We start from the raw sequence: 24331 nt of genomic DNA on the forward strand, positions 1-24331 counted from the left end.
CCGTCACTTCCGCCCCGCCGTGGCCGAAACTGACACAAAGTAGCGGGCCGAGGCCCGGGGGGGAGAGGGGCTGCAGCTGGGGGGGCGGGAGCCCGCGGGGAGCTGAGCCGAGCGCCCCCCGCCGCAGCCCCCGGCATGGGCAGGACGTGGCCGCCGGGGCGGGCGCCGAGCGCTGAGCGCTGAGGTGAGGTTTGGCAAGGCGGGGGCAGCAGCCCAGGAGCGCGGGGCCGGGAGGGCAGGGGGAGATGCTGCTGCGGACGCGGACTCGGGACTGGAGGGGCCGGGGCGGGGGGTGTGGGCAGGGGAGGACAGGGGACAGGGAGTCGGAGCTGCGGTGAGACGAAGGAGGGGGAGTGGATGATTGGAGAGAAGATGGTGTTGGGTGCCTGAGGGTGGGGAAGATTCGGGAGGCCGTCCGCAGGATGGGAGGGTGGGGTGCTGAAGGGGCGCGTGGAGACCAGCAAAGGGGCGCGGGAGTGCGGAGGAGAAGCTTATGGAGCAGCGGAGAGGGGAGAACCGGCCAGAGTCGTGGGGGTGAGGGGAGTACCCGGGGTCCGAGGGTTTGGGTGCCCGGAGAAGGGAGTTTGGGGGTGGTAGGCGCTGTCTCTGTAAGGTGGAGGTCTCTGTGCGTGAGGAAGACCAAGGGTGCCAGGCGAGGTCCTAGCTCTGGGAGTCCAGAGCTGGGAGAGAGTCCTGGGTTCTGTCCTTGGCCATGGAAAGTGGCCAGGCGTTGGTGGCAAGTGAGCTGGGGGTCTTGGATTCCATTCTCTTCTGTTTTCCTGACCTGCCCATAAATATCCCTGCCAGCTTCCTCTAAAAGAAGGGGTCAGGCTTCCTGGGTTTGGGCTGGAGGGGAGCAGGGGCCAGGCCTAGAGGAGGAGCCGTTTTCCTCCATGGAGCATTGCCTTCTTCCCAGAGCTGGCTATTTTTATCCCAAATGTGGCTGCAGAGGGGGCTGGGGCAGGGTGACGGGGCAGAGCGACGTGGCTAATGGGCCTGGGCTCAGAAAACCCAGGCTGTGTGAGATTGGGAAGGAGAAGTGAGAGGGTCCCTGTTCCCAGGTCTCCCCGCTCCCTTTCCTTCCCTATTATGGCACCCCAGAGGGGATGAAGTCTGGGGCCAGCCAGCTTTCAGTCTCCCCAGGGTCTTAGAGGTAAAACAACTTTCCTGGGCAGTGTCCAGACTCCTGGCTCCTGAGAGCCTGTGCGGCTCCTTCATTAACTCTTTCTTTCATAGGAGTCAAACCCTGATCTTCAGGCTGATAGTGTTTCTTGACTGCCTCCCTCCCTGAGGGCGGGGCTGGCTATGGAACTTGTGATGCCCACCCTTGCATCCTCTCTTTTAACCTCTCTCTCCATGCCCCACCCTCCTATGACTCATACTCTAGACTGGGTGGAGACCCTGGCTGGGGGCCTTGTAGGAAGGCTTGGCATCTCTGAAAACGTGGATGAGGTTTTTCTTCCTGATCCAGGCACCCTTGGTTGCCAGGGTTGGGGAGGGTCAGAGAGGAAAAGGACTTCTGGCTCTAGGTATTGCCTGATTGGGGTTCAGGAAGGGAGTCCGGCTTAGTGAACGAAGAACTGGTGTGGGTGACAGGGCCTTGGCCAGAGTGTGTAATTATAGAGGCTGGGCAGACAGACAATTAGTATCTCTTGGGGCTGACAAGCTGGCAGGGTGTTCCCAGGAGGCTGGAGACAGGGGAACCAAGGGGGATGAAGGCTTTCCACCCAGACGAAGAAAGAGGAGGTGGACAAGAGGACACAGGACCTGGCTGGCAGCTTCCTTTGAGCCAAGCTGGGATGAGGCTCTGTGACCCTGTCTATAGGCCAGGGCTTTTACCTTTTTAGGTGAAAAGAAGGACATGGGGAGATAGAAAGAAGCAGAGGTCCATCTGACTGATGCTCCCTGAGCTTGCACCCAGTGCCATACTGACTGGACTAGGCTTGGGGTGAGAGAGAGAGCTAGGGATGACTCCCCAGCAGGGTTGAAAAGACCCCTTTGCTGGCCCAGAAGGGCGGTTGACCCAGACTGAGAGGAAGTGGTTTGGGGACTGTGTGCAGGAAGTGAAGGCCAAGCCTCTAAAGTGAGCTCCCCTGGAGGAGGTGATAATGGAAGCCCCAGTAATGGAGGGGGGATGGGAAGATTATAAGCTTTTTGAGAAGGGTGGAGCCTGCCCACCCTGTTTCCTGATGCTCTGCCAGGTGTTTCCTGGTTCATGTTCCCTCAGCCCCACCCTTTAGTGGAAATTCTGCTTTCCAGTAAACACAGGCACCCACTCACTGCCACCAGGAGGGCACATGGGGCATCCTTTGTCCCTGGGATGGGTACCTTGAGAGTTGTGCCCCTCCTGTCAATATCTGGCCTCTTCTCTTTGCCCCCTTCCTTTCCCAGCAGGTCTTGGTTTTTGTAAGTGGTCAGTCCCCTCATGTTATCCAAGGCAGAGGCATGGGGGGAGGCGGTGGGGAAGTTCCCTCTTCTTTCTCAGGGACCTATCAGGGTAGTAAGAGCAGAGTGTTACTGTGGAGTTAGTGGGGAAGGCTGGGGGAGGGGCAAGTTCAGAACTGGGGAAGAAAACCTTCAGGAGGAGTCTGAAAAGGGGAATGAAGGTTACCCTCAGTTTCCTGACCTCACGCATATGTCACCTTCCTGCAGGGTCTCCCATGGGATTGCTGGGACCTTGCTGGGTGAGATGGCACTGTGTGCAAAAAAGCGCCCCCCAGGTAAGACAGGCAGGAGGCGGGGTCGGGGGAATCCCTGGGACCATCAAGAGTGGGTGTTATTATGGCTCAGGGAGCAAAGGGAAGAGGGACGACAGGTAATGAGCCTGAAGGAGGGTAGATTGCAGGCCCTATCCATCCTGCGGGGAGCCTTAGGAAACCGAATTATTCGCCTTGATTCCCTAAGCTGGGTTCTTCCCCAGGAGGGTGCTGAGTACCTGCCCCTCACCCCCAAACACATAGACTCTTATCTTATCTTGGGGCACCTGGAGCTCCTATTCCGTGGTCTGGGGAGCCCGGGGTGCTGTGTTCCCACCATCTCCTCTCCGTCCTCGCACTTCGTTTCCTCCCCTCATTTTCCCATCCAAGGCCAGGTCCTCCTTGTTTTCCTGAGGGCGGGGGTGGGGGTGGGAGGCGGTGGGATGAAAGCGGTTGCCCCGGACAACGCTGGCAGTCCCCTCACCCGCATTGGCCGGGCCGAGGGAGGCGGGACTCCGTGCTGGCTTTCGCCTACGCGGCGCGCTGGCAGGCGGCTACCCCTGCAGTCGGGGGAGCGGGCGGGGGCGGAGCCCAGGGAGTGCGAGTCGTGTCCGGGGCCACTCAGAGCGCGCTGGCGTCCGCGGGGGGCATCAGGGGCGGGGGCGGCGCAGCAGAGCGCGCGGCGTCGCCGGGTGCGAGCGGCCGGGAGGATGGCCGGGGCTGCAGGTGGGGCGCGCGCCACACGGCCGGGGCTCCACTCTGAGCTGCCGCAGCTCCGGTGCCTCCCCGGGGGGCCGCCCCATCGGAGCCGCTGAGGCCGAGGACAGACCAACAGACAGCCCGCCCTTCCCCCGCTCAAACTGGGATCATGACGGTCCCCAAGGAGATGCCCGAGAAGTGGGCCCGGGCCGGGGCTTCCCCCTCCTGGAGCCGAAAGAAGCCCTCTTGGGGGACAGGTAACGGGAGGCAGCGACTGGCAGCTCTCCCGAGCCCGTAATTTACCCCCTCCCTCCCTCACATTCGCTTGTCCCCGGCCTCCCCCAGCCTTCCCATGTCCTCTGCAGACCCAGAGATCCTGACTCCGAAGGTTTTGGTCCCTACCTCTCCTTTTGCATGGTCTTTGGTGACTGCACAGGCGACTCAGCCTGAGGGGTCCCCTCTGGAGAAGTTTTGGGAGTAAGGTGACCACGCAGGGAAGGAGCACTCTGGGTAGGCAGAGGATGCCGTGGTCTGAGGTTTTTGTTACTGCAGTGTGCTCTGCAGGGGGCTTGGAAGGGGGTGAGGGAAGGCGTCTGGAATGCTGCCTTTGGCTCCAGGACAGGTTTGCATTATGTTTACTACCTAACCAGGGTACCCCCTTTTTCAGCCTGTGGTCGTGACCATGGGAGATGGGCTGGAGAACCCTTCCTAGGACAACCCCATGTTTTGGGACCTGAACTTGGTGCCTGCAGTCCCAGATCTGTGGGTGTTCAGAATAGGTGTAGTTCATTTGTCACTAAGTGACAGATGTGTTGTTTAGGGGAAATATGTGCAGATGGCACAAGAAAGGTTACGGTTAGAGAGCAACTGCTTCAACTACATCCCATTCCTCCCTCTTTCATCTCTGTCTCAGTCTGCATGACCCATATCCCCGACCAGCCCCCGCCCCCCGACTTGAAGATGAGCTTTGAAATAAGATGATGTCATTGTGGGCCAGTCAGAAGCCGCTGCTGATGACATGTGACAAGCAGAGGCTTCTGTAGGGGGGACTGCACGTGGGGCTGGGTTGCTGCCGCAGAGCAGTTACAGGGCACAGTGACCCTCTGTCTTGCCACCCACCCCACCCACTAGGTTAGGAGGAGGGCAGTACCGTGGCTGGATCTGCAGGGGTTTCCAGGAGAAGGAAGCTTAGTGCCTTCAGCTGCTGTTCCTCTGGAGATACCCAAGACCGTTAATTCCTACAGCATTAATTAGAGGGATGGGGGAGAGAAACTGAGTGTCCCCAGTGGAAGACCTTGAAGGTTGTTGGTGAGGAAAGGAGAAGGCATCTTGTCCTGAGAATGTAATACCTGCAGAGCCCAGTGGTCAGGCTGGTGGTGAGAGGTGGACTAGAGGGAAGACTTTAGTCGCACCTCAGGTGTGGTGCTAACTCCTTAAAAACTGTGTGCTGTGGAAGGAACCAAGGGCCCTCAGTGGAAAACCCATAGAGTGGGGTGGGCCTGACAAGGTGTTGGGCCAGGCCTCAGTTTGCTTCTGACTGCAGCATCATTCTGTTGCAGAAGAAGAAAGGAGGGCGCGGGCCAATGACCGAGAATACAATGAGAGATTCCAGTATGCGGTAAGTGGCTCTAGACCACCTGTGCTCTCCTCCTGAGTCAGAAAGGGGAAAGGTGCATCCCATCTGTCCTAGGCTGGGACAGAGGGCTGACTGCTGGGAGAGTGCTTGAGGGAGGGGAAGGCAGCCTCCTCGCCACTCTCCACCTGCTATGTGCTGAATTTTTCATGGCCTTCACCTGTCAGTGAAGCAGGATACATTGACCCCGTGAGACTCTCTTCTCTCCTCCTCTTTCGCCCGCCCACACCTCTGGTCACTGGCTTTTGGGGACAGAGGTTTGGAAAGTGTAGATGGAGGAGGCAGCCCCAGTCTCGTTCTGGGTTGGGGTTGGAGGCTGCCTCGTGATCTTCTCTCCCACTGCCACAGAGTAACTGCATCAAGACCTCCAAGTACAATATTCTCACCTTCCTGCCTGTCAACCTCTTTGAGCAGTTCCAGGAAGTTGCCAATACCTACTTCCTGTTCCTTCTCATTCTGCAGGTAAGTGACCTGTGGTAAACCCTTTGCAACTCACAAAGCGAAATAAAGTCAAGGAAGAGAAAGGTCTAGGGGAAACGAGACGGGGCCTCGGAGGCATGACTCCTCTTTCCTTTTTTCAGTTGATCCCACAGATCTCCTCCCTGTCCTGGTTCACCACCATTGTGCCTTTGGTTCTTGTCCTCACAATCACAGCTGTTAAAGACGCCACTGATGACTATGTGAGTTGTCGCTCTTTTACCTTTTTCCCACCCCCCACCCCACAACTCACCTTCCTCCACCCAGCACAATTCCTTGGTGACCTTGCCATCCCTTACCTGGTCCAGCTAGATCCATGATATCTTGGCTGAGAGTAGGGAGGGGGAGTCAGGAAGAGAGTAGACCTGTGAACAGGTGTAGACAAGGTGGTACCCAGTGTGCTCTGCATTCCACTGATCATCTAAGTCCCTTGGAGCAGGAGAAGGTGTCTTACCTTTCTTTCCTCTCTTCAGTTCCGCCACAAGAGTGATAACCAGGTGAATAACCGTCAGTCTCAGGTGCTGATCAATGGAATGTGAGTGCCTGTTGGAGACTGAGGGCCTTGGGGAAGAAAGGGGTCCCCTGGGAACTTCTCTAGCTACTGACAGCCTCTTCTCTATCTTCTCATTGCCTCAGCCTCCAGCAAGAGCAGTGGATGAATGTCTGTGTTGGTGATATTATCAAGCTGGAAAATAACCAGTTTGTGGCGGTAAGGGACAAGGTGCCCCTCTAGGCCTACAGGGCTCTCCCTTTACTTTGGCAGAAAGGGATGAGTCTTTCCTGATTGACTATTGCCTCTTAAACACCCATGGGAGGAAACCTCCTTGAGTGGGAAGCTTCTGTGTCATATTAATATGCCTCCTTTCTAGCCATTCACGTGCTTGGGACTAAGCAAACCAAGAGTGCTTAGTGGAAGGAGGGATCATCAAAGAGTCCATTGGGGGTGGAGGATTGGGTCTTTGGCCTTCTCACTAGGTTTTCTTTCTAGGCGGATCTCCTCCTCCTTTCCAGCAGTGAGCCCCATGGGCTGTGTTACATAGAGACAGCAGAACTCGATGGGTAAGTCGCATGCTCAGTGTCACACATCTCCTTCTGCCTCCTTTGGGGTAACAAGCTTGTTTTTGAAAGAGGTTCCCAGGTCTGGGGTCTGTACCTTTTGGAAAATTGATGGGTAAGAAAGGCTTTGGGTGTGTAAAAGAATTACCTACCTCGTAATGCCTGGGGGTGGTGGTGCTCCATGGTCAGGTGCCCCCAGGTAGAATCTAGAGGAAGGGAAGGGAACCAGGCCTCAGGGACACTGTCCTTCCAGAGAGACCAACATGAAAGTACGGCAGGCGATTCCGGTCACCTCGGAATTGGGAGACATCAGTAAGCTTGCCAAGTTTGATGGTGAGTAGTTTTGGAGAAGCAACTTTCAGGTAGAGGAGATGGGTGGGTTTGGGGCTTTAAATTGTGCCTTCTCTTTTTGGCTTCTTGTTCCTGTGATTGTGCAGCGCCCTGGACTTTTTTGGGTGGTTGGGGAGCAGGGGTGTCAGGAATGCCGGGTGGCTATCATTTACTTGTGAATTGATGGTCATTTCAAGAGATCTTCATGGCTGATAGCTCCCTCCTTGCTGTACATGTTGAAATTCAGCTTATTCTTATTTCTTATTCGTCTCAGAATAATGATATATGCTCCTTCTAGCAAGACAAACTATGTAGCATGTATAAGAAAAAGCCCGGGCTTCCCTGGTGGCGCAGTGGTTGAGAATCTGCCTGCCAATGCAGGGGACACGGGTTCGAGCCCTGGTCTGGGAAGTTCCCACATGCCACGGAGCAACTAGGCCCGTGAGCCACAACTACTGAGCCTGCGCGTCTGGAGCCTGGGCTCCGCAACAAGAGAGGCCGCGATAGTGAGAGGCCCGCGCACCGCGATGAAGAGTGGCTCCCACTTGCCGCAACTAGAGAAAGCCCTCGCACAGAAACGAAGACCCAACACAGCCATAAATAAATAAATAAATAAATAAATAAAAATTTAAAAAAAAAAAAAAAAAAAAAAAAAAAAAAAAAAAAAAAACACCCCCTTCCCTCCAATTCCAGTCTCCTTAGGTAGTCACATTAACTGGCAGTTTAGTGTGTATTCATCCACACTTTTCTCTGTTTATACAGACACGTGAGCATAAATCAATGGGATCATACTGTACTAAAATCTCTGCAACCGCCTTTCTGTACTTATTAAATTCATCATAAGTATCTTATCATGTCGCTATGTAAAGAAATTTACATCATTCTTTTTCATAACCATATAATGTTTCAAAGAATTGATGTATTGTAATTTATTCAGCTCTCCCCTGACTATTCAGTTGTTTCCAGTCTTTTACTCTTCAAATAATGCTTCAATAAAATTGTTGTGAGCTATGCTATCATTTTTTTTTTTTTTTTTTTTTTTTAATTTGGCTGTGTTGGGTCTTGGTTGCTGCACGCAGGCTTTCTCTAGTTGCAGCGAGGGGGAGCTACTCTTCGTTGTGGTGCACGAGCTTCTCATTGGGGTGGCTTCTCTTGTTGTGGAGCACGGGCTCTAGGCGCTTGGGTTTCAGTAGTTGTGGCACGTGGGCTCAGTAGTTGTGGCGCGCAGGCTCAGTAGTTGTGGCGCATGGGCTTAGTTGCCCCACGGCATGTGGCATCTTCCCGGACCAGGGCTTGAACCTGTGTCCCCTGCACAGACAGGCGAATTCTTAACCACTGCGCCACCAGGGAAGCCCTATGCTATCATTTCTGTAGAATGAGTCCTCAAAGTGGGATTACTGGGTCTGAGGGTATGTATACTTTTAATGGGAGTTCATGCTGCTCATTCCTTTCCCAGAAAGTTGCATCAGTTCACACTCCCACCAGCAGTGTGTGATGGGCTTACATCCTAACACCATCTCCCTGCAGCTGCTTTTTCTGTGTTGCTGTCTCGTGGTTAAGCTACAGACTGCACCTTGAGCGGGGGCACTCTTGTCTTCTGTTCAGGTGAAGTGATCTGCGAACCTCCCAACAATAAGCTGGACAAATTCAGCGGAACCCTCTACTGGAAGGAGAACAAGTTCCCCCTGAGCAACCAGAACATGCTGCTGCGGGGCTGCGTGCTGCGAAACACCGAGTGGTGCTTCGGGCTGGTCATCTTTGCAGGTGAGCCTCCTAGGTCCCAAAGAAAGAAGGGTGACAGTTGCTGCCTTCACCCTCCCGCAGGAATGTGGGAGGAGGCTAAGTGGGCCCTGGATCCAAGCTTCTCATCCAGCCAGTGTCTCTCTTCCACCCTGATGTCCTGTAGTCTGGGGACCGGGGCAGAAGCCCAGAGGCAGATTTGTTATTTGGCTTTCCCAGCCCTTTGCATTCCTTTCTAGGTCCTGACACTAAGCTGATGCAGAACAGCGGCAGGACAAAATTCAAGAGAACAAGTATTGATCGCCTAATGAATACACTGGTGCTCTGGGTAAGGCATCCCACATATGGTTCCTGCCCCTGCCCTTCTGGTTCTCCCTGGGCGGGTCCCTTTACTTCCATCTCTCCTCTCTGGTCAGTAGTCAGCCTTCAGGTTTTAGCTTTAAAGCCACTGGCAGGTCAACCACTCAAAGACAGTGTTTATTTCAGGCTCTTTTTGGACTTGGAAGATGTTATTTAAAAATCCTTAGGAGCGTGCATGAATCAACAACTTAAAGAAAGTTAAAACAAATCTTCCCTTCTCTGGATTCCAGTTATGATGGTGACTTAGCTTAGCATGTGACCTTCTGTTTGCTTTGCCAGGGACAAGGAGGCCTTCATGGGGATGGAGAGCGAATTAAAAGAAAAATTTCCATTTGGAGTATGGATAGCAGGGTCTTTTCCCCTGACTTCCAAGAGCAAAGGATCCCAAAGGAAAAGTTTCTGTTTTAGTTTTTGGCAATTCCTGAATCCTTCCCTTGTTTGGCTAGAAATTTGAGCTCCTTGTTGGGCTCTCCTCCCCTTCTTGTGCTCCCACTGCCTGCTGCCTGCCCCCCACACGCCAGCTTGCAAAAGCTGGGGTCAGCCTCTGGTGAGACAGTTTCCTCCTTGGCCTTGAAGGGTTTGCAGAAACCCCAGCCTGAGAGGCTATCAGGCCAAGGCTTGCATCGCCCCCTGGTAGTCCTTGGGCATCAGGATGGTTCCTGCTTTGTTTCAAAGCATCCAGAGTGGAGGCAGCTTTGAAGATAGATGTCTGAAACCACACAATGGTCTCAATTTTTTTCTTTTAAACCACCAAAACTTTCTTATGATCCTTCTTCAAGGACTCTAAGCTTTATAAGTTTTTTGACTATTAAGAAATCTACATTTATGAAGACATAATTTGTGTCTTGGTTAAAAAACTTTTTTTGGCAATCTGTATAAGATAATGAACATTACAGAAACTTGGCATTTTTTTAAAAATATTTATTTATTTATTTATTTATTTATTTATTTATTTATTTATTGCTGCGCTGGGTCTTAGCTGTGGCATGTGGGACCTTTAGTTGCAACATGAGAACTCTTAGTCGTGGCATGTGGGATCTAGTTCCCTGAGCAGGGATTGAACCCAGGCCCCCTGCGTTGGGAGCATGGAGTCTTAGCCAGTGGACCACCAGGGAAATCCCGGCATTTTTGTTGGCTTGTAGAGGCTTAGCTCCAGTAAATGGGTGATTTCTAATAAGCTTCTTTGGTATGTTGAAAGTAGCTCACCCCCACTCTTACCATCTTTGAGGTCTCCCAAATGTTCTAGGATGTCAGAGTGGGAGCTACACAACCATTTCAGCCCTCCCAGCATACAGTTGAGAAAACGTCGTGAGAAAAAGTCCACGTGATGGTCAGTGACAGACTAGAACCTGTCACCAGTTCTGGGTGCTTCCCACTAGAGCATGCCACCATTTTAAAGATGCCTGAGGGGATTCCCTGGTGGCGCAGTGGTTGAGAATCCGCCTGCCAATGCAGGAGACACGGGTTGGAGCCCTGGTCCGGGAAGATCTCACATGCCATGGAGCAGCTAAGCCCGCGAGCCACAACTACTGAGCCTGCGTGCCGCAACTACTGAAGCCCGCATGCCTAGAGCCCGTGCTCTGCAACAAGAGAAGCCACCGCAATGAGAAGCCTGTGCACTGCAACGAAGAGTAGCTCCCGCTCGCCACAACTAGAGAAAGCCGGTGCGCAGCAACGAAGACCCAACGCAGCCAAAAATAAATAAATAATAAATAAATTTATAAAAAAAAAAAAAAGATGCCTGAGCTTTCGAGGGCTCAGGGTACCAGTGGTGACCTTCAGGGATGCACTTGGTTTTGAGGGCTTCCTAAGTGGCAGCTTAGCCTCTGCTTCTCATTCCTCTGCAGATTTTTGGATTTCTGGTCTGCATGGGGGTGATCCTAGCCATTGGCAATGCCATCTGGGAGCACGAGGTCGGGACACGCTTCCAGGTCTACCTGCCCTGGGATGAGGCGGTGGACAGTGCCTTCTTCTCTGGCTTCCTCTCCTTCTGGTCCTACATCATCATCCTCAACACCGTCGTGCCCATATCGCTCTATGTCAGGTATGCGCTCTCTCTGCTCTGGGGTCTCTCCAGGGAGCTCAGGTGGTCCCTTGGCAAACTTCTCTCTTCTGTGAAGGTGAAATTCTCGAGAGGGAACTTGGAGTCCTCTCCTTCCTGTGCTGTGAACATTTAATATTACCTGTTTATCTTTCTGTACAAAGCAAACTTCACCACAGTTTCCTGGCACTTTGGATTGTATTAGAACAAAAACCATATTGATTTATTCAGCACATATTTATCGCATGCCGACTTTGTGCAAAGAAGCATGCTAGGTGCTGTGGCACATACAGATGTATTAGGAATGGATTTCCTTCCCTCCAGGAGCTTCAGTCTAGTAGAGGGAGATAAATCTGAACATGTTCTAAAACAAAATGGGAACTAGTGCTGTAACACCTTCAGTGTTACCCTTATGTGTAAAGCAAGGGGACACAGTTGATGTGTAATACAGCCTCTGCCTTCAAAAGCAGCAGACTGGTAGGGGAGGAGAGATGCAAACAGTGAAAGACACCGAGCTACCATGCATCCCACTGAGATACCACAGAGGCACAAAGTGCCATGAGGGTTGGAAGAGCATTACTCCCTGCATAGTTAATCAGGGAGGACATCTTTGAAGAGGTTGCTGGTGAACTGAGCTTTGAATGGCGGCAGGGATGGGTGAAGGTGGAGCCTGGAGGAGAGGGCTGGAAACAAAGGCACAGAGATAGGGACCTTGGAATGGTTGGTCCTGGGACAGTTTGGCAGGAGCATGGACTGTGAGTGGGGGGCTGTGAGACAGAGAGCTGGAAACATAAGCTTGTTCCCTATCATGGAGGGTCCTGAATCTTTGCCAATGGACTTTTACTTAGTAAACCATTAAAAGATTCTTTAAAAAAAATCTAAAGAATGCTTTAGGAAGTGTTGGCTGGCAGTGGTTAACAGCATGAATAGGAGTAAGAGGACATCTAGGATGTTTGCAGGAAAGAGAATGTTAACAGGGAGAATGAACAGGAAGGGCGGGGGGATGCAGGAGGAAGAAAGAATGGCAAGAAGAGAGAAGATCTCTTTGTATTTAGTGCCTTGCACTTGAGATAAGAGAACCTGTGACTTTTTTAAATTTATCAAATTGTATACTTTATTATTATTATTATTATTATTATTTTGGCTGCGTGGCTTGTGAGATCCTAGTTCCCTGACCAGGGGTCAAACCCAGGTGCTTGGCAGTGAAAGCGCAGAGTCCTAACCACTGGATCGCCAGGGAACTCCCAACCTGTGACATTTTTAAGGAAATGCTTTACAGAGATGCTCAGATCTCTTCCCATATGTTGTTTTTGTTCACATAGGTTCCCCAGATCGTCCTCAGATCTCCCCACTAGCCACTGAGTCCTAGTGCTGTTGACAGTGAGTAGGAGATAAGGAGTTTCTGTGCTGAGGGTGGACAGTGGGGCTTTTATCGAGCATTAGGAGGAGACTCAGAAGGCTTGTGGTTTAGTCCTGCCTACTCAGTAGCCACGTGACCTCAGGCAAATCCACAGTCCCTTAGGGCCTTGGTTTTCTCATGTAAAATGGGAAGAATAATACCAGTTTCATCCTCTTCATAGGGACATTTTGATATAAGATACAAGATTGGAAAATACATTTTAAAAATTAAATTACGAATAACAGGTGGTAGCGTGTTCATCATTATCATCGTAGCTCTGGTATTTCATTACTATTTAAAGGTTTTCTTGTTTCCAATCTGATTTTTTTTTTTTTTTCCATCTTTGGACTTTGCTGTCTTTGTTTTGTATCCAAGTTCACTCGAAGCCCATGGTAGCTGCCTGAGAAAGTTTCTAAGTCTCATCAGGTTACAGTACGTGTGTTTGCGGGGAGGGTGGAGAGGGGATGCTTGATCAGCAGAGCGGGGCAAAGGCCATTAAGGCATTTCCAGCCAGCTCATTTTTTGTGTGGTAACTGGATGCTGACAGCAGCCTCAGTCAGGTTGGAAGCAGGGTTCCAGATGTGGCCCCATTGCTTGGCTGTGCTGGACCTAAACATGGGGCCCTTTCTGAGATGCTGACAGTCCGAATCCCAGGGGTAATGCCTAGTAAAGAGGATGATGCGAACAGACCTCTGGGACGCTGAGAGCCCTGTGCCATTGTAAACTGGTGTTATTGCCCAGACTCTCGAGGCCCCGCTCCCTTCTGGAGTCAGCATCTCAGTCTGCCCCGCCTTCTTCCCAAACACCCCAGGTCAGGTTGTGCAGCCCAGAGCCGGGCGGAAGGAGCGAGCTCGGCCTGTGTTCGGGCAGCGAGGCACGGGCTCCAGGGCCTCCTCGGTTTCCCCTCCCTGCAGGGGCGTCTGTGTGCCTGTGGCACGCGCAGCACCCTCATTATTTCTTTTTCTCTTTTTTTTTTCTCTTCCTTCTCTCTTGCACTTTCTCTTGTTTTCTCTGCATGGTTTCTGTATTATTAGTCCTGAGGTAAGAACTGGTCGAGTGCCTTGTCCGCAGTCCCTTCTCCTCTGCCTGTGCCGTCTGTCCCGCCTGCCCAGGCCCTTTGCACCTTTTTGTCTGGAGAGCGTCGGAGGGTCGGGGTCGGGGACCCCCACCTTTAGGCTCTCCTTGCGCTCCCCCACCCAGGTGTCCTTGCCCAGGTATCCGCTCCGTTCTTGTTTCTCCCCAGGCGGAGGGCCTGCAGTGAAGGCCCGTGGGGGTGGGGTCCCCCTCCCCTTCCTGCCCCCAGCCTCACCTCCTGTACCCTGTGCAGCGTGGAGGTCATCCGCCTGGGCCACAGCTACTTCATCAACTGGGACAAGAAGATGTTCTGCATGAAGAAGCGGACGCCCGCGGAGGCGCGCACCACCACCCTGAACGAGGAGCTGGGCCAGGTGGAGTACATCTTCTCCGACAAGACAGGCACCCTCACCCAGAACATCATGGTCTTCAACAAGTGCTCCATCAACGGCCGCAGCTACGGTAGGGCTGCGCCTCCAGGGACCGAGGGCTTGCGTCTCGCCTGAAGGATTGTGCTACTGGGGCTCCCACAGTTGTCTTGATGTTTGGGTTTTACTTCTTTCCTACCTGGGTCTGTGGGACTTGAGAGGGTATGCTCTGCGCCCCGGGTCAGGAGGTAGACACTGACAGTGCTTCCCCTCTCCTCTGCTGGTGCCCTCACCCCGATCCCAGCTCCGGGCAGTAGGGGAGCTCCTTGGCTGTTTGAAGTGAGGCCCTAGACACTGGCCCCTGGGCACCCCGGCCAGGTTGGACCTTGTCAGCCCTGGTGGAGTCTAGACTCTCCCCGTGTTGCTGTCCAGGGCCCTTGTGAGTCTCTGGAATGTGACCATGGCCTTTCCAGTGTGGCCCCGCTGCAGTGGCCTTGTGGCTGAGCTGCTGGGATGGCTTGCACAGGGTGTGTGGGGTCTTTTATGCAGAGTGAACCCCTTTCCTAACTGCTTTCTATACTAACCCAGGCCCCATGGCCAGTGTGTGAGGCTTCGTCTGCTGTGCAGACCTAAAGAGCGAAAGGCGCCCGAAGGGGCCTGGGAGCCCTGGGGACATGGGTGTGGAATTGGAGCTGCCCTGGGGGGGAGAGCTGGAGCGTGGACGGGGATGGGGAGCAGTGGGTGTCATGGCTTTCAGTCCTGGGGTTCTGAGGATCCAGGGTGCCTGCGCCTCCTGTCCTTTGAGTCAGCCGTGTGAATCTGGGTGACATTTACTCAGGGACTAGGGTTGCGGGTTCCAGATGCCTGTGGGGGTCCTGCGCTGGAGGCTTCTCCCCCTGCTCTGCGAGATCTCGAGCTCTGACGTTGCTTCTCCTTCTGTCCTGGCTGTGTGTAGGTGACGTGTTCGATGTCCTGGGCCACAAAGCTGAATTGGGAGAGGTAAGGTCCAGACCCCATGGTGATTGTCTGTGCCAATGAAACACAGGGTGCCTGGGCAGGGTTGGTGTGGGTAGGAGTGATGTGTTGTCTGGTCAGGAAATGGAAGCTGCTTGGAGGAAATGGTGTTCTAAGGAAGAGCTGGTAGAAGAGCTGGTAGAAGTAGAAGAGCTCTTCTAAGGAAGAGCTGAGGTCCACAGTGGACAGGATCTTGGTGGGGACAGCGCCTCCCTGGGAGGCAGCCTAGTGACCCACCCTTTCCTGATCGCCCTCTTACCTGCTCCAGAGGCCTGAACCCGTCAACTTCTCCTTCAATCCTCTGGCTGACAAGAAGTTCTTATTTTGGGACCCTACCCTCTTGGAGGCTGTCAAGATGGGGGACCCACACACGCACGAGTTCTTCCGCCTCCTTTCCCTGTGTCACACCGTCATGTCAGAAGAAAAGAACGAAGGTGAGGGACTTCGCCGGAGGTCTAGTGGTTAAGCCTCCACGCTTCTAATGCAGGGGGCATGGGTTTGAGCCCTGGTCAGGGAACTAAGATCCCACGTGCCGCACAGCACGGCCTTAAAAAAAAAAAGGAAGCACGAAGGTGCGCCGAGGATCTGGCTTGTGTTCTCCCCCACCTGACTTGTGCCTTTGGGCTCGGGCTGTGGTCTGCAGTGCGGCTGCCTGGGGCTTCCTGGGCGGGACACTCGGCTGAGAACGTGGCCACTGACACCACCTGTGTTCTTCCTCCCCACCCAGGGGAGCTGTACTACAAAGCCCAGTCGCCAGACGAGGGGGCTCTGGTCACCGCAGCCAGGAACTTCGGCTTCGTATTCCGCTCTCGTACACCCAAGACCATCACTGTCCACGAGATGGGCACAGCCATCACCTACCAGCTGCTGGCCATCCTGGACTTCAACAACATCCGCAAACGGATGTCAGTCATAGGTGAGGCCGGGAGGGGGGGGCCGGGGGCATTCAGGGGCAGCATGCAGACCCGGGATAGGTGAGGTGTACTGGGTGACCCTTGATGTTTTAAGGATGGGGGGCTTCAGCTGCCTGAATTTTTCTGGGACGTTCTCCCCCCGCCCCACCCGTAGTGCGGAATCCAGAGGGGAAGATCCGACTGTACTGCAAAGGGGCTGACACCATCTTGCTGGACAGACTTCACCACTCCACCCAGGAGCTCCTCAACACCACCGCTGACCACCTGAATGTAGGCGTGAGGAAGGGGGCCCTGTGGTCCTGCTACTCGCGGGGTGGTGGGAGGGGCTGGGGGCTGACTCCCTTGACTCCTGCTCCAGGAGTACGCGGGCGAAGGGCTGAGGACCCTGGTCCTGGCCTACAAGGATCTGGATGAAGACTACTACGAGGAGTGGGCCGAGAGACGGCTCCAGGCCAGCCTGGCCCAGGACAGCCGGGAGGACCGGCTGGCCAGCGTCTACGAGGAGATTGAGAGCGACATGATGGTATGGGCTGCAGAACGGGCCAAGGGTGGGCAAGGAGGGGTCGTGCCTGGACTCTCTTCCCAGGGACCCTTGTGGTATTTTCAGCTGCTGGGCGCCACGGCCATTGAGGATAAGCTTCAGCAAGGGGTTCCAGAGACCATCGCCCTCCTGACGCTGGCCAACATCAAGATCTGGGTGCTGACAGGAGACAAGCAAGGTGAGAACCAGCAGGGCAGAGGAGATTGCATCTGGACACAGCCCCGTGGGGTCCTTGCATGAGCCTAGGACGTCGGGCTGGCAAGTGCGCTGACCTTGTCGGGGGCCTGTCCAGAGCTCCTGCAATCTCTCTTGGTAGAGACGGCTGTGAACATTGGCTATTCCTGCAAGATGCTGACGGATGACATGACGGAGGTGTTCATCGTCACTGGCCACACGGTCCTGGAAGTGCGGGAGGAGCTCAGGTAAACAGGCCCAAGGCAGGTAGATGCTCTGCACTGTACCTGGGGGTCGGGCAGAGGTTCCCCGATCGGGCTTGAATCCCTGCTCCTGTCCTGGCAGACCACGGTCTCGTTTCCCCCTTCACAGGAAAGCCCGGGAGAAGATGGTGGACTCGTCCCGCACTGTAGGCAACGGCTTCACCTACCAGGAGAAGCTTTCTTCTTCCAAGCTCACTTCTGCCCTGGAAGCTGTGGCTGGGGAGTACGCCCTGGTCATCAACGGGCACAGCCTGGTAAGTGTCGCCATCCTTTGCTTGGGCAGTATCTTTTCAGAGAGCGGCTCTTATATCTTACCTTGTTCCCATTTCCCTGGACTTCGGGGAGGCTGTGGTCTTAAAGGGACTGGGAGGAGCTGACCCCCAGGTCTCTCCTGGAGAAGACTGGGGCTCTCTCAGCACTCTGTGTTCCAGGCCCATGCGTTAGAGGCAGACATGGAGCTGGAGTTTCTGGAGACAGCCTGTGCCTGCAAAGCTGTCATCTGCTGCCGGGTGACCCCCTTGCAGAAGGCACAAGTGGTGGAACTGGTTAAGAAGTACAAGAAGGCTGTGACCCTTGCCATCGGGGATGGAGCCAACGACGTCAGCATGATCAAAAGTGAGTGGACTGTGTAGGTGTGGCGGCTGGGCGCTGGGGAAGGGAGAGGGGCCCAGGGAGGAATGATGGGGGAGGGGGCCGAAATGTGATGTGAGTCTGAAGGGTGTGGCTGTCTTCATCCTCTTGTCATCTCTTGTCTCTGCAGCGGCTCACATTGGTGTGGGCATCAGTGGGCAGGAAGGGATCCAGGCTGTCCTGGCCTCCGATTACTCCTTCTCCCAGTTCAAGTTCCTGCAACGCCTCCTGCTGGTGCATGGGCGCTGGTCCTACCTGCGCATGTGCAAGTTCCTCTGCTATTTCTTTTACAAGAACTTCGCTTTCACCATGGTCCACTTCTGGTTTGGCTTCTTCTGCGGCTTCTCGGCCCAGGTAGTGAGCTCCCCAGTCCCCTGACTTGCCAATCCTTAAGCTCCTTAAGGGCAGAGATTGTGTCTGTCCTGTTCATTGCTTGGTCCCCTTAGGGCCTAGCTGTTGTCTGATGCATGCATTTAAAAAAATGCTTGTTGAAGAAGTGGAGAGGGAGTTCCAGAAAATTCCTTAGGCCTCCACATATGCCACGTCGGCTGTCTTCCTCCGCCTGATTTGTAGTGAAGAAAGACTGCATGTTCACTCCTCTCTTGCTCCCTGTTCTCCTTCCAGACCGTCTATGACCAGTATTTCATCACCCTTTATAACATCGTGTACACCTCCCTCCCAGTCCTGGCTATGGGGATCTTCGATCAGGTATGGGGGAGTTGGATGACCGGGCGGGCTGGGGAGAAAGACGTTGCTGCAAGGGAGCCACCTGATAGTGGTAGGCTTGTGCCCACTGCCTGTGGTCCCTGGGAAGGCAGTTCTGTGAGCTGGGCAGGGTGTGGCTGGTTCTCCCTCTCAGCCACACCTGCCCTGTAACTCCCCTGGGTTGCTGAACAAAAGATTGATTGGGGGCAGCTGGCTTGAGGTCAGATATAGCTGTCGAAGAATTTAGAAAAAAAGAGGTAGGGGGACAGAGTCTGCCCTTGGCCTTCCTGAGTTAAAGCGGCAGCTTCTGAGGCATCCTGTGCCACGGGCCCTCCGCACACAGGATGTCCCGGAGCAGCGGAGCATGGAGTACCCTAAGCTGTACGAGCCAGGCCAGCTGAACCTCCTCTTCAACAAGCGGGAATTTTTCATCTGCATCGCCCAGGGCATCTACACGTCTGTGCTCATGTTCTTCATCCCCTATGGGGTGTTTGCTGAGGCCACCCGCGATGATGGCACCCAGCTGGCTGACTACCAGTCCTTTGCGGTCACCGTGGCTACTTCACTGGTCATCGTGGTCAGTGTGCAGGTAGGAGGCAGTCCGGGAACTGGCCTCCCCTGTGGAAGGGGTGGGGCTCCTGTCCTTGGGGTGCCCTGGGCACTGCAGTTCTGTTCCTAGGAGGGGGGACTGGGTTTTGGGGGGGGTGCTCCTTCTGCCTGTAACAACTGGTTTTTGCAGATTGGGCTGGATACCGGCTACTGGACGGCCATCAACCACTTCTTCATCTGGGGCAGCCTGGCGGTTTACTTTGCTATCCTCTTTGCCATGCACAGCAATGGGCTCTTCGACATGTTTCCAAACCAGTTCCGGTTTGTGGGTGAGTGCCTGTGGCTTCCTCTTGAATCAGTGAGGAATCACAGTTGTTCTGGGACTAATGGGGTAGGTAAGCATTTATTCAACACTCTTTATGTGCCAGGTATTCTGCAAGGTGCTGTGGGGATCTAGGTGTATCCGACCCAGGCCCTGCCCTCAGAGGGTCTCCATATCCATGAAAATGAAGAACAGCCCTGCCAGGCTACAAGGGAGGCGAAGGGGTGGCAGGCTTCATGGTCAGCAAAATGACTGTTTGTGGGGTGGTCAGGGATAGTCCCACAGAAGAGGCTGCTGAGGATGTAGCCAGGATTGGGGAGCCAGATTGCAAGTCAGAGAGCTGGAAGTGTGAAAAGGCTGTTTATTTCCAGGAAATAGAGAGTGCTCCAGCTAGGGTGGGACAAGAATACCCTTTGAGAAGCAGTGGAAGAGAGGCTAGAAAGGCAGGCCATTTGAGGAATCAGAATGCCAGGCTGTCAGGTGTGCATTTGACTTGCCAGGAGCCTCTCTTTTTTTTTTTTGAGGAGAGAGTGGGGAATGGCATCAAAGAATTACCTTAGAAAGATGAACGTGGCAGTGACAGCCAGTTAGGAAGCTGCTGTAGTGATCAAGTGCAAGGGTGTTCAGAACCACCGCAGGGTGGCTCTGGTGGGTGGCCAAGAGGGACTGGTTGGGAGGCATGAGGTGAAAGACTCATTTGCGGGTCTTGGCATTTGCTTTAGATCTGTTCATTCATTAATCCAGTGGGCATTCAGTCACCCGCTATCCTGGATGCCAGGGAGGCAACAGTTAACAAAACAGGCAAAATCCTTGCCCTCCTGAATCTCATATTTCAGTGAGAGAGACAAATTATTTACAAGTTAACAGTTATAATGTCTGAAATCAATAAGTCCTATAAAAAACATCAAGCAAGGTAGAAAGGTACAAGGGTCATCAGCAAAGCCCTCTTGAGGAAGAGACATTGGCACAGAGAAATCTGAATAAAGGAAAGGAGTGAGCCATGTGCCTCTCTGGACAGGAACAGCCCAGGAAGAGGAAACAGTGATATGGAAGCCTTAGGTGAGGGCTTGTGGGGAGGTCGTCAGCAGCAGAGGAGCTGGGGGAGTGAAGGAAACGAGGTTGGAAGGTAGGGCTGAGGCAGGAGGGCAGAGATGAGAATCAGTCCAGATCATTTAAGCCTTTATAGGTCAAAGTAAGAACTTTGAATTTTAATCTAAATGTGATAGGAAGCCATCATCAGAGGGTTTTGAGCAGGGAAATGTCATAAACTGATTTATGTTTTTACAGGATCACTCTGACTGTTTTGTGGATAATAAAAGGTAGAGGGCAAAGGTAGAAACAGGGAGACCAGCTAGGAGGCTATAGCAGTAACCCAGGTGACAATGATGGTGGCTTGGAGTCAAGTGAAAAGTGGTGGAATCCCATAGATATTTTGGAAATGGAGCCAGCAGATTGGATGGGGGCCTGAGATGGTGGGGGTAGGAACCAGGTTGACTCCGGGGCTTTTACTTGGGGCAGCTTAGTGGGTAGTGGCATCTCCTGAGCTGGGGAAGACGTGGAGCAGATTGGGGTGGAGGAAACAGTAGTTCACTTTCAGCCGTGTGAAACCGAGATGCCTGTTAGACCTTCAACAGAGATGTCAGGTTAAGGCAGTTAAAGAAGTAGGTCTGGGGACTTCCCTGGCGGTCCAGTGGTTATCATTTGGTGCTTGCACTGTAGGGGGTACGGGTTCGATCCGTGGTCGGGGAACTAAGATCCTGCGTGTCGTGCAGCCAAAAAAAGAAAAAAAAAAAGACAAAACAAAGCAGGTCTGAAGTTGTTTTCAGAGTTTGGAGCTAGAGTCCAATTTGGAGATAAATATTTGGAGAGCAGAGAGAAAGAGAAGCCAGGGATGACTTAGGTTTTGAGACTGGGGAAGTGGGGCTGCCAGAAAAAGAAATGGGGAACTCAGCAGGGGTGTGCTTCCCTTGCACCTGCTTTGTGACTCCCAGGGCCCCTGACTCCTTTGTCCCCAGGTAATGCCCAGAACACCCTGGCCCAGCCCACCGTGTGGCTGACCATCGTGCTCACCACAGTCGTCTGCATCATGCCTGTGGTCGCCTTTCGGTTCCTCAAGCTGAACCTGAAGCCGGATCTCTCAGACACGGTGAGAGGCCAGGCTGTCTGCTTTGGGGGACGGAGCCCGTGTGTCCGGAAGCCCTCGGGCTTAAATACGCCTGTGGCTGCAGTTTCTGTTAAGTGCATGGATGGTGGTCCTCTGCCCTTCCCGGGGACAGACGCCCTGTGCAGTCTTGGAGGTGCCCGTGCCTGCCCCATCCCGGGCGCTCTGGGTCCCTTCCCTGAGGCGCTGTGTGACGCTGCCACGCTGACGCTGACGGAGGCTCCTTCCCTCACGCCTCCCCCACCAGGTCCGCTACACCCAGCTGGTGAGGAAGAAGCAGAAGGCCCAGCACCGCTGCATGAGGCGGGTGGGTCGCACGGGTTCCCGGCGCTCGGGCTACGCCTTCTCCCACCAGGAGGGCTTCGGGGAGCTCATCATGTCTGGCAAAAACATGCGGCTCAGCTCCCTGGCGCTCTCCGGCTTCACCACTCGCTCCAGCTCCAGCTGGATTGAGAGCCTGCGCAGGAAGAAGAGTGACAGCGCCAGCAGCCCCAGCGGAGGGGCCGACAAGCCCCTCAAGGGGTGACGGCTGGGACGGGGACGCCCCTTGCCGGTGAGCAGCGCACGCAGGGCTGGCCGGCCACCGAGAGGACAGCATCTCGGAACTGCGCGTCCTCATTCCTTGCCCAGGTCCTCATCCCATCTCCCCTGGTAGACTCTGTCCTGCCGGTCCCACTAGGAGTGGCCAGGGCATCCCCAACCCAGGGCCCTCCTAGCATCTGGGAGGGTGGAGGGGGCCGGTCCCAAGGGCAGAGCCGGGGCTGACCAGCCCCAGTGGGGGATCAGATGTGGAACCGAAAACAGAAGAAAAAACTGTGAGAGATTGTGTCTGCCCCTGCCCTGCCTGGGAGCCCACAGGGAGACTGTAATCTCTGTATTTTTTTACTCCCACTCCCCAGAGGGGCCCCAGAGCCCCTGTTCCTGAATTACACAAGAATGTATCATGCCGGGAAGCCAGAGACCTGCTGGGGCCCTGGGCCCCTCACAGTGTGTGTGTCTCTCCTTGATTTGTGTTTGTGTCCAGTTTGGTTTTGTCTTTTTTATTTGGCAAGTGGAGGAGGCCTTTATATGACTTTTATGTTGTGATTGGTTTCTTCACTCTCCTGGGGAAGAGGAGGCCGGCTAGGTGTGGAGCGGTTTGGGAGGAGCTGGTGCCCACGAGGGACAGAGAGGCTGACCAGGGAGGGAGGTGCCTGTCAGCCAGAGGGTGCGGGGAGAGTATACAGGGGTGTGCTCCTGTCTCCTTCCTCACCTTGAGAGTGAAGTGCTACCCCTCCCCAACACACGCAACTCCTGGATTCCGTAAGTCCTGCTGGTACTGGGCTGGAGCCTAGGAAAGTGGCCCCGTCCTTCTCAGTGACCTAAAGCTGGGTGTGAAATGTAGTCCTAAGAACATTTTCTTTAATTTTAAATTTAGACCCAAGTTCACTGGCAGAGTCTGTCCTGACTTTCCTTCTCCCTCCTCGTTGGTGTTTTCCCACGCCTGAGGCGGCCCGAAAGGGGAAGCTGAGCACCACGAGACGAGGCTGAAGGGAAGCCGAGCTCTACTCCTCCCTCTGGTAAAAGAGGTCCCAGCCCCTCCAGGCCCCGCACGCGGCGGGAGTTGGTGGGGTCCCTGTACTGAGTGGTGGGGAAAAGCAGAGGAGGCGGCTGCCCCGTGCCTGGCTTGGTCTGGACAGCAGAGCTTCGGCTTGCCTGTCCTTCCTCTCCATCATCTACACCTAGGAAGCTCTTCCCCAAATTACGTATCTCCCAAGCTAGTTGCTACCAAATCAGTCTTGGGAAGAATTTTTTCCTTGTCTTTGGTAGTGGAGAGGGTTACTCAGGAATGGTGTGGAGCTGGGAGCGGGGTATGTGGGAGTCCCAAGGGAACTGGAGGTGGGCTTCGTTGAGGCAGGGTGGGGTGGGCAGGGGATGGGGGTGGGGAAAGCTTGACAGGGAAATTCTTTAGGCCACACGGTTTACAAACCCAACATCATGTCTGTCTGTGTGTCTCTCAAGGTGAGAGTCTGATTTTTATACCAAAGAGGAAATGATTTTTTTTTTTTCATATTTGGTTTGTCTATATTATATAAATATAAATATAAATATATATATATATATATATACAGTTATATATATATTATTTTTTTGGTTCTCTCTCATTTTTTAGGGAGGGAGGAAAGTACCAAGTTGCCATGAGCTGTAATTAAGGAACATTCTGTATAATTTATGACACATTTCTATACTTGCAAAAATTATATCATTTTATGGATATAAGAGAAAAATGCCTTTTTATAAAATTCCAATTTCTGAGAAGTGTGTAATTTGTGTCTTCTCTGATGTTTAACCAAGACTGGTGGTTAAAAGTAAAGACAGATAGCAACCGTTTCTTAACGGGAACTGAGTGGGTAGACGTGGGCCGAAGTGGAGAGGACAGAATCTGACTGGTCGGGTAGAGCACCTCCTCTGTTTGCACACCTTCTGGGATCTGAGTTTCAGCTGGAAGATGGGGCAGTGGGCGGGGCTGATGTGGATCACAGGGACTTTGTGTTCTGCTGATGGCCGGGTGCTCAGGACCTTGACTGTTTGCTTTTCCAAACACGAGCCAAACTCTCATTCCTAACACATACCAGATAGGTGGGTATGTGTAGGGGAAAGTACTGGGTAAATAGTTTGATTTTTTTTTTTTTTTTTTTTTTTTTTAACCACCACCCCATGACTTTTCCATGGGCACAGGCCTCATATCCTCCCATCTTCCTGGCTTTTCACAGAAGTAGATATTAAGGAGCCTAAGTAGGGACTTCCCTGGTGGTCCACTGGTTGAGGTTCCACACTTCCACCGCAGGGATCCCTGGTCAGGGAACTAAGATCCCGCGTGCCTCGCAGCCTGGCCAAAATAAATAAGTAAATAAAAACAAATAAATAAAATACAAAAATCAATGGTGCTTAAGCTTGGAGGAAAGACATGGAGATAAGATCAGTTTTCCTCTTGAGGAATAGTTCAGGGCAGGGATAGCCCACAGACCCCTGGGACACAAACTGGTACCTGCCTCCACACAGGGAGAACCTGTTTAGGGGCAAATCAGCCTTTTACCAGGCTCTTTCTGGAACCCTGAGCCTCAGGCAGCAAGTGGCATCTGGCCTCAATCCCCCCACCCCCAGGACAGAGAAACAGGCCTTAATCCCTTGAGGCTGGTTAGGCT

At 53.5% G+C, this 24331-nt stretch overlaps 1 protein-coding gene across 3 annotated transcripts; it reads left to right on the forward strand.

Annotated features, from left to right (window-relative positions):
* The first annotated feature begins 22 nt into the window (after window positions 1-22).
* ATP8B2 (ATPase phospholipid transporting 8B2) lies at window positions 23-23035 on the forward strand. 3 transcript variants are annotated; one of them, XM_036873785.1, is made up of 28 exons: window positions 23-184; window positions 2653-2720; window positions 4955-5013; window positions 5377-5490; window positions 5610-5708; window positions 5979-6040; window positions 6142-6214; window positions 6494-6564; window positions 6815-6894; window positions 8497-8655; window positions 8871-8959; window positions 10839-11035; window positions 13759-13967; window positions 14829-14872; window positions 15156-15321; window positions 15615-15803; window positions 15956-16071; window positions 16160-16324; window positions 16409-16520; window positions 16659-16764; window positions 16889-17033; window positions 17211-17394; window positions 17540-17763; window positions 18034-18117; window positions 18458-18703; window positions 18854-18992; window positions 21001-21131; window positions 21394-23035. In XM_036873785.1, exons 2-28 carry the CDS (start codon window positions 2690-2692, stop codon window positions 21670-21672), a joined length of 3573 nt encoding a protein of 1190 aa, XP_036729680.1. In that variant the 5' UTR covers window positions 23-184; window positions 2653-2689; the 3' UTR covers window positions 21673-23035. The 3 variants fall into 3 exon arrangements, with proteins under 3 accessions (XP_036729680.1, XP_036729684.1, XP_036729673.1); XM_036873778.1 differs by lacking the exons at window positions 23-184; window positions 2653-2720 and adding an exon at window positions 3400-3652; XM_036873789.1 differs by lacking the exons at window positions 13759-13967; window positions 14829-14872; window positions 15156-15321; ... (11 more) ...; window positions 21001-21131; window positions 21394-23035 and having other exon boundaries at window positions 10839-12176.
* The last annotated feature ends 1296 nt before the right edge of the window (window positions 23036-24331 follow it).

The sequence above is a fragment of the Balaenoptera musculus genome, chromosome 1 (assembly GCF_009873245.2).
Source record: "Balaenoptera musculus isolate JJ_BM4_2016_0621 chromosome 1, mBalMus1.pri.v3, whole genome shotgun sequence".
NCBI classification, from domain to species: Eukaryota; Metazoa; Chordata; class Mammalia; order Artiodactyla; family Balaenopteridae; genus Balaenoptera; species Balaenoptera musculus.

Bases quoted from the DNA above. Each gene is read 5' to 3' on its own strand.
- ATP8B2 (XM_036873778.1), top strand. From the start codon at position 3,565: ATGACGGTCCCCAAGGAGATGCCCGAGAAGTGGGCCCGGGCCGGGGCT. The intron at 16,072-16,159 runs GTAGGCGTGAGG...CTCCTGCTCCAG, and splicing joins CCACCGCTGACCACCTGAAT to GAGTACGCGGGCGAAGGGCT. The intron at 17,034-17,210 runs GTAAGTGTCGCC...TCTGTGTTCCAG, and splicing joins TCATCAACGGGCACAGCCTG to GCCCATGCGTTAGAGGCAGA.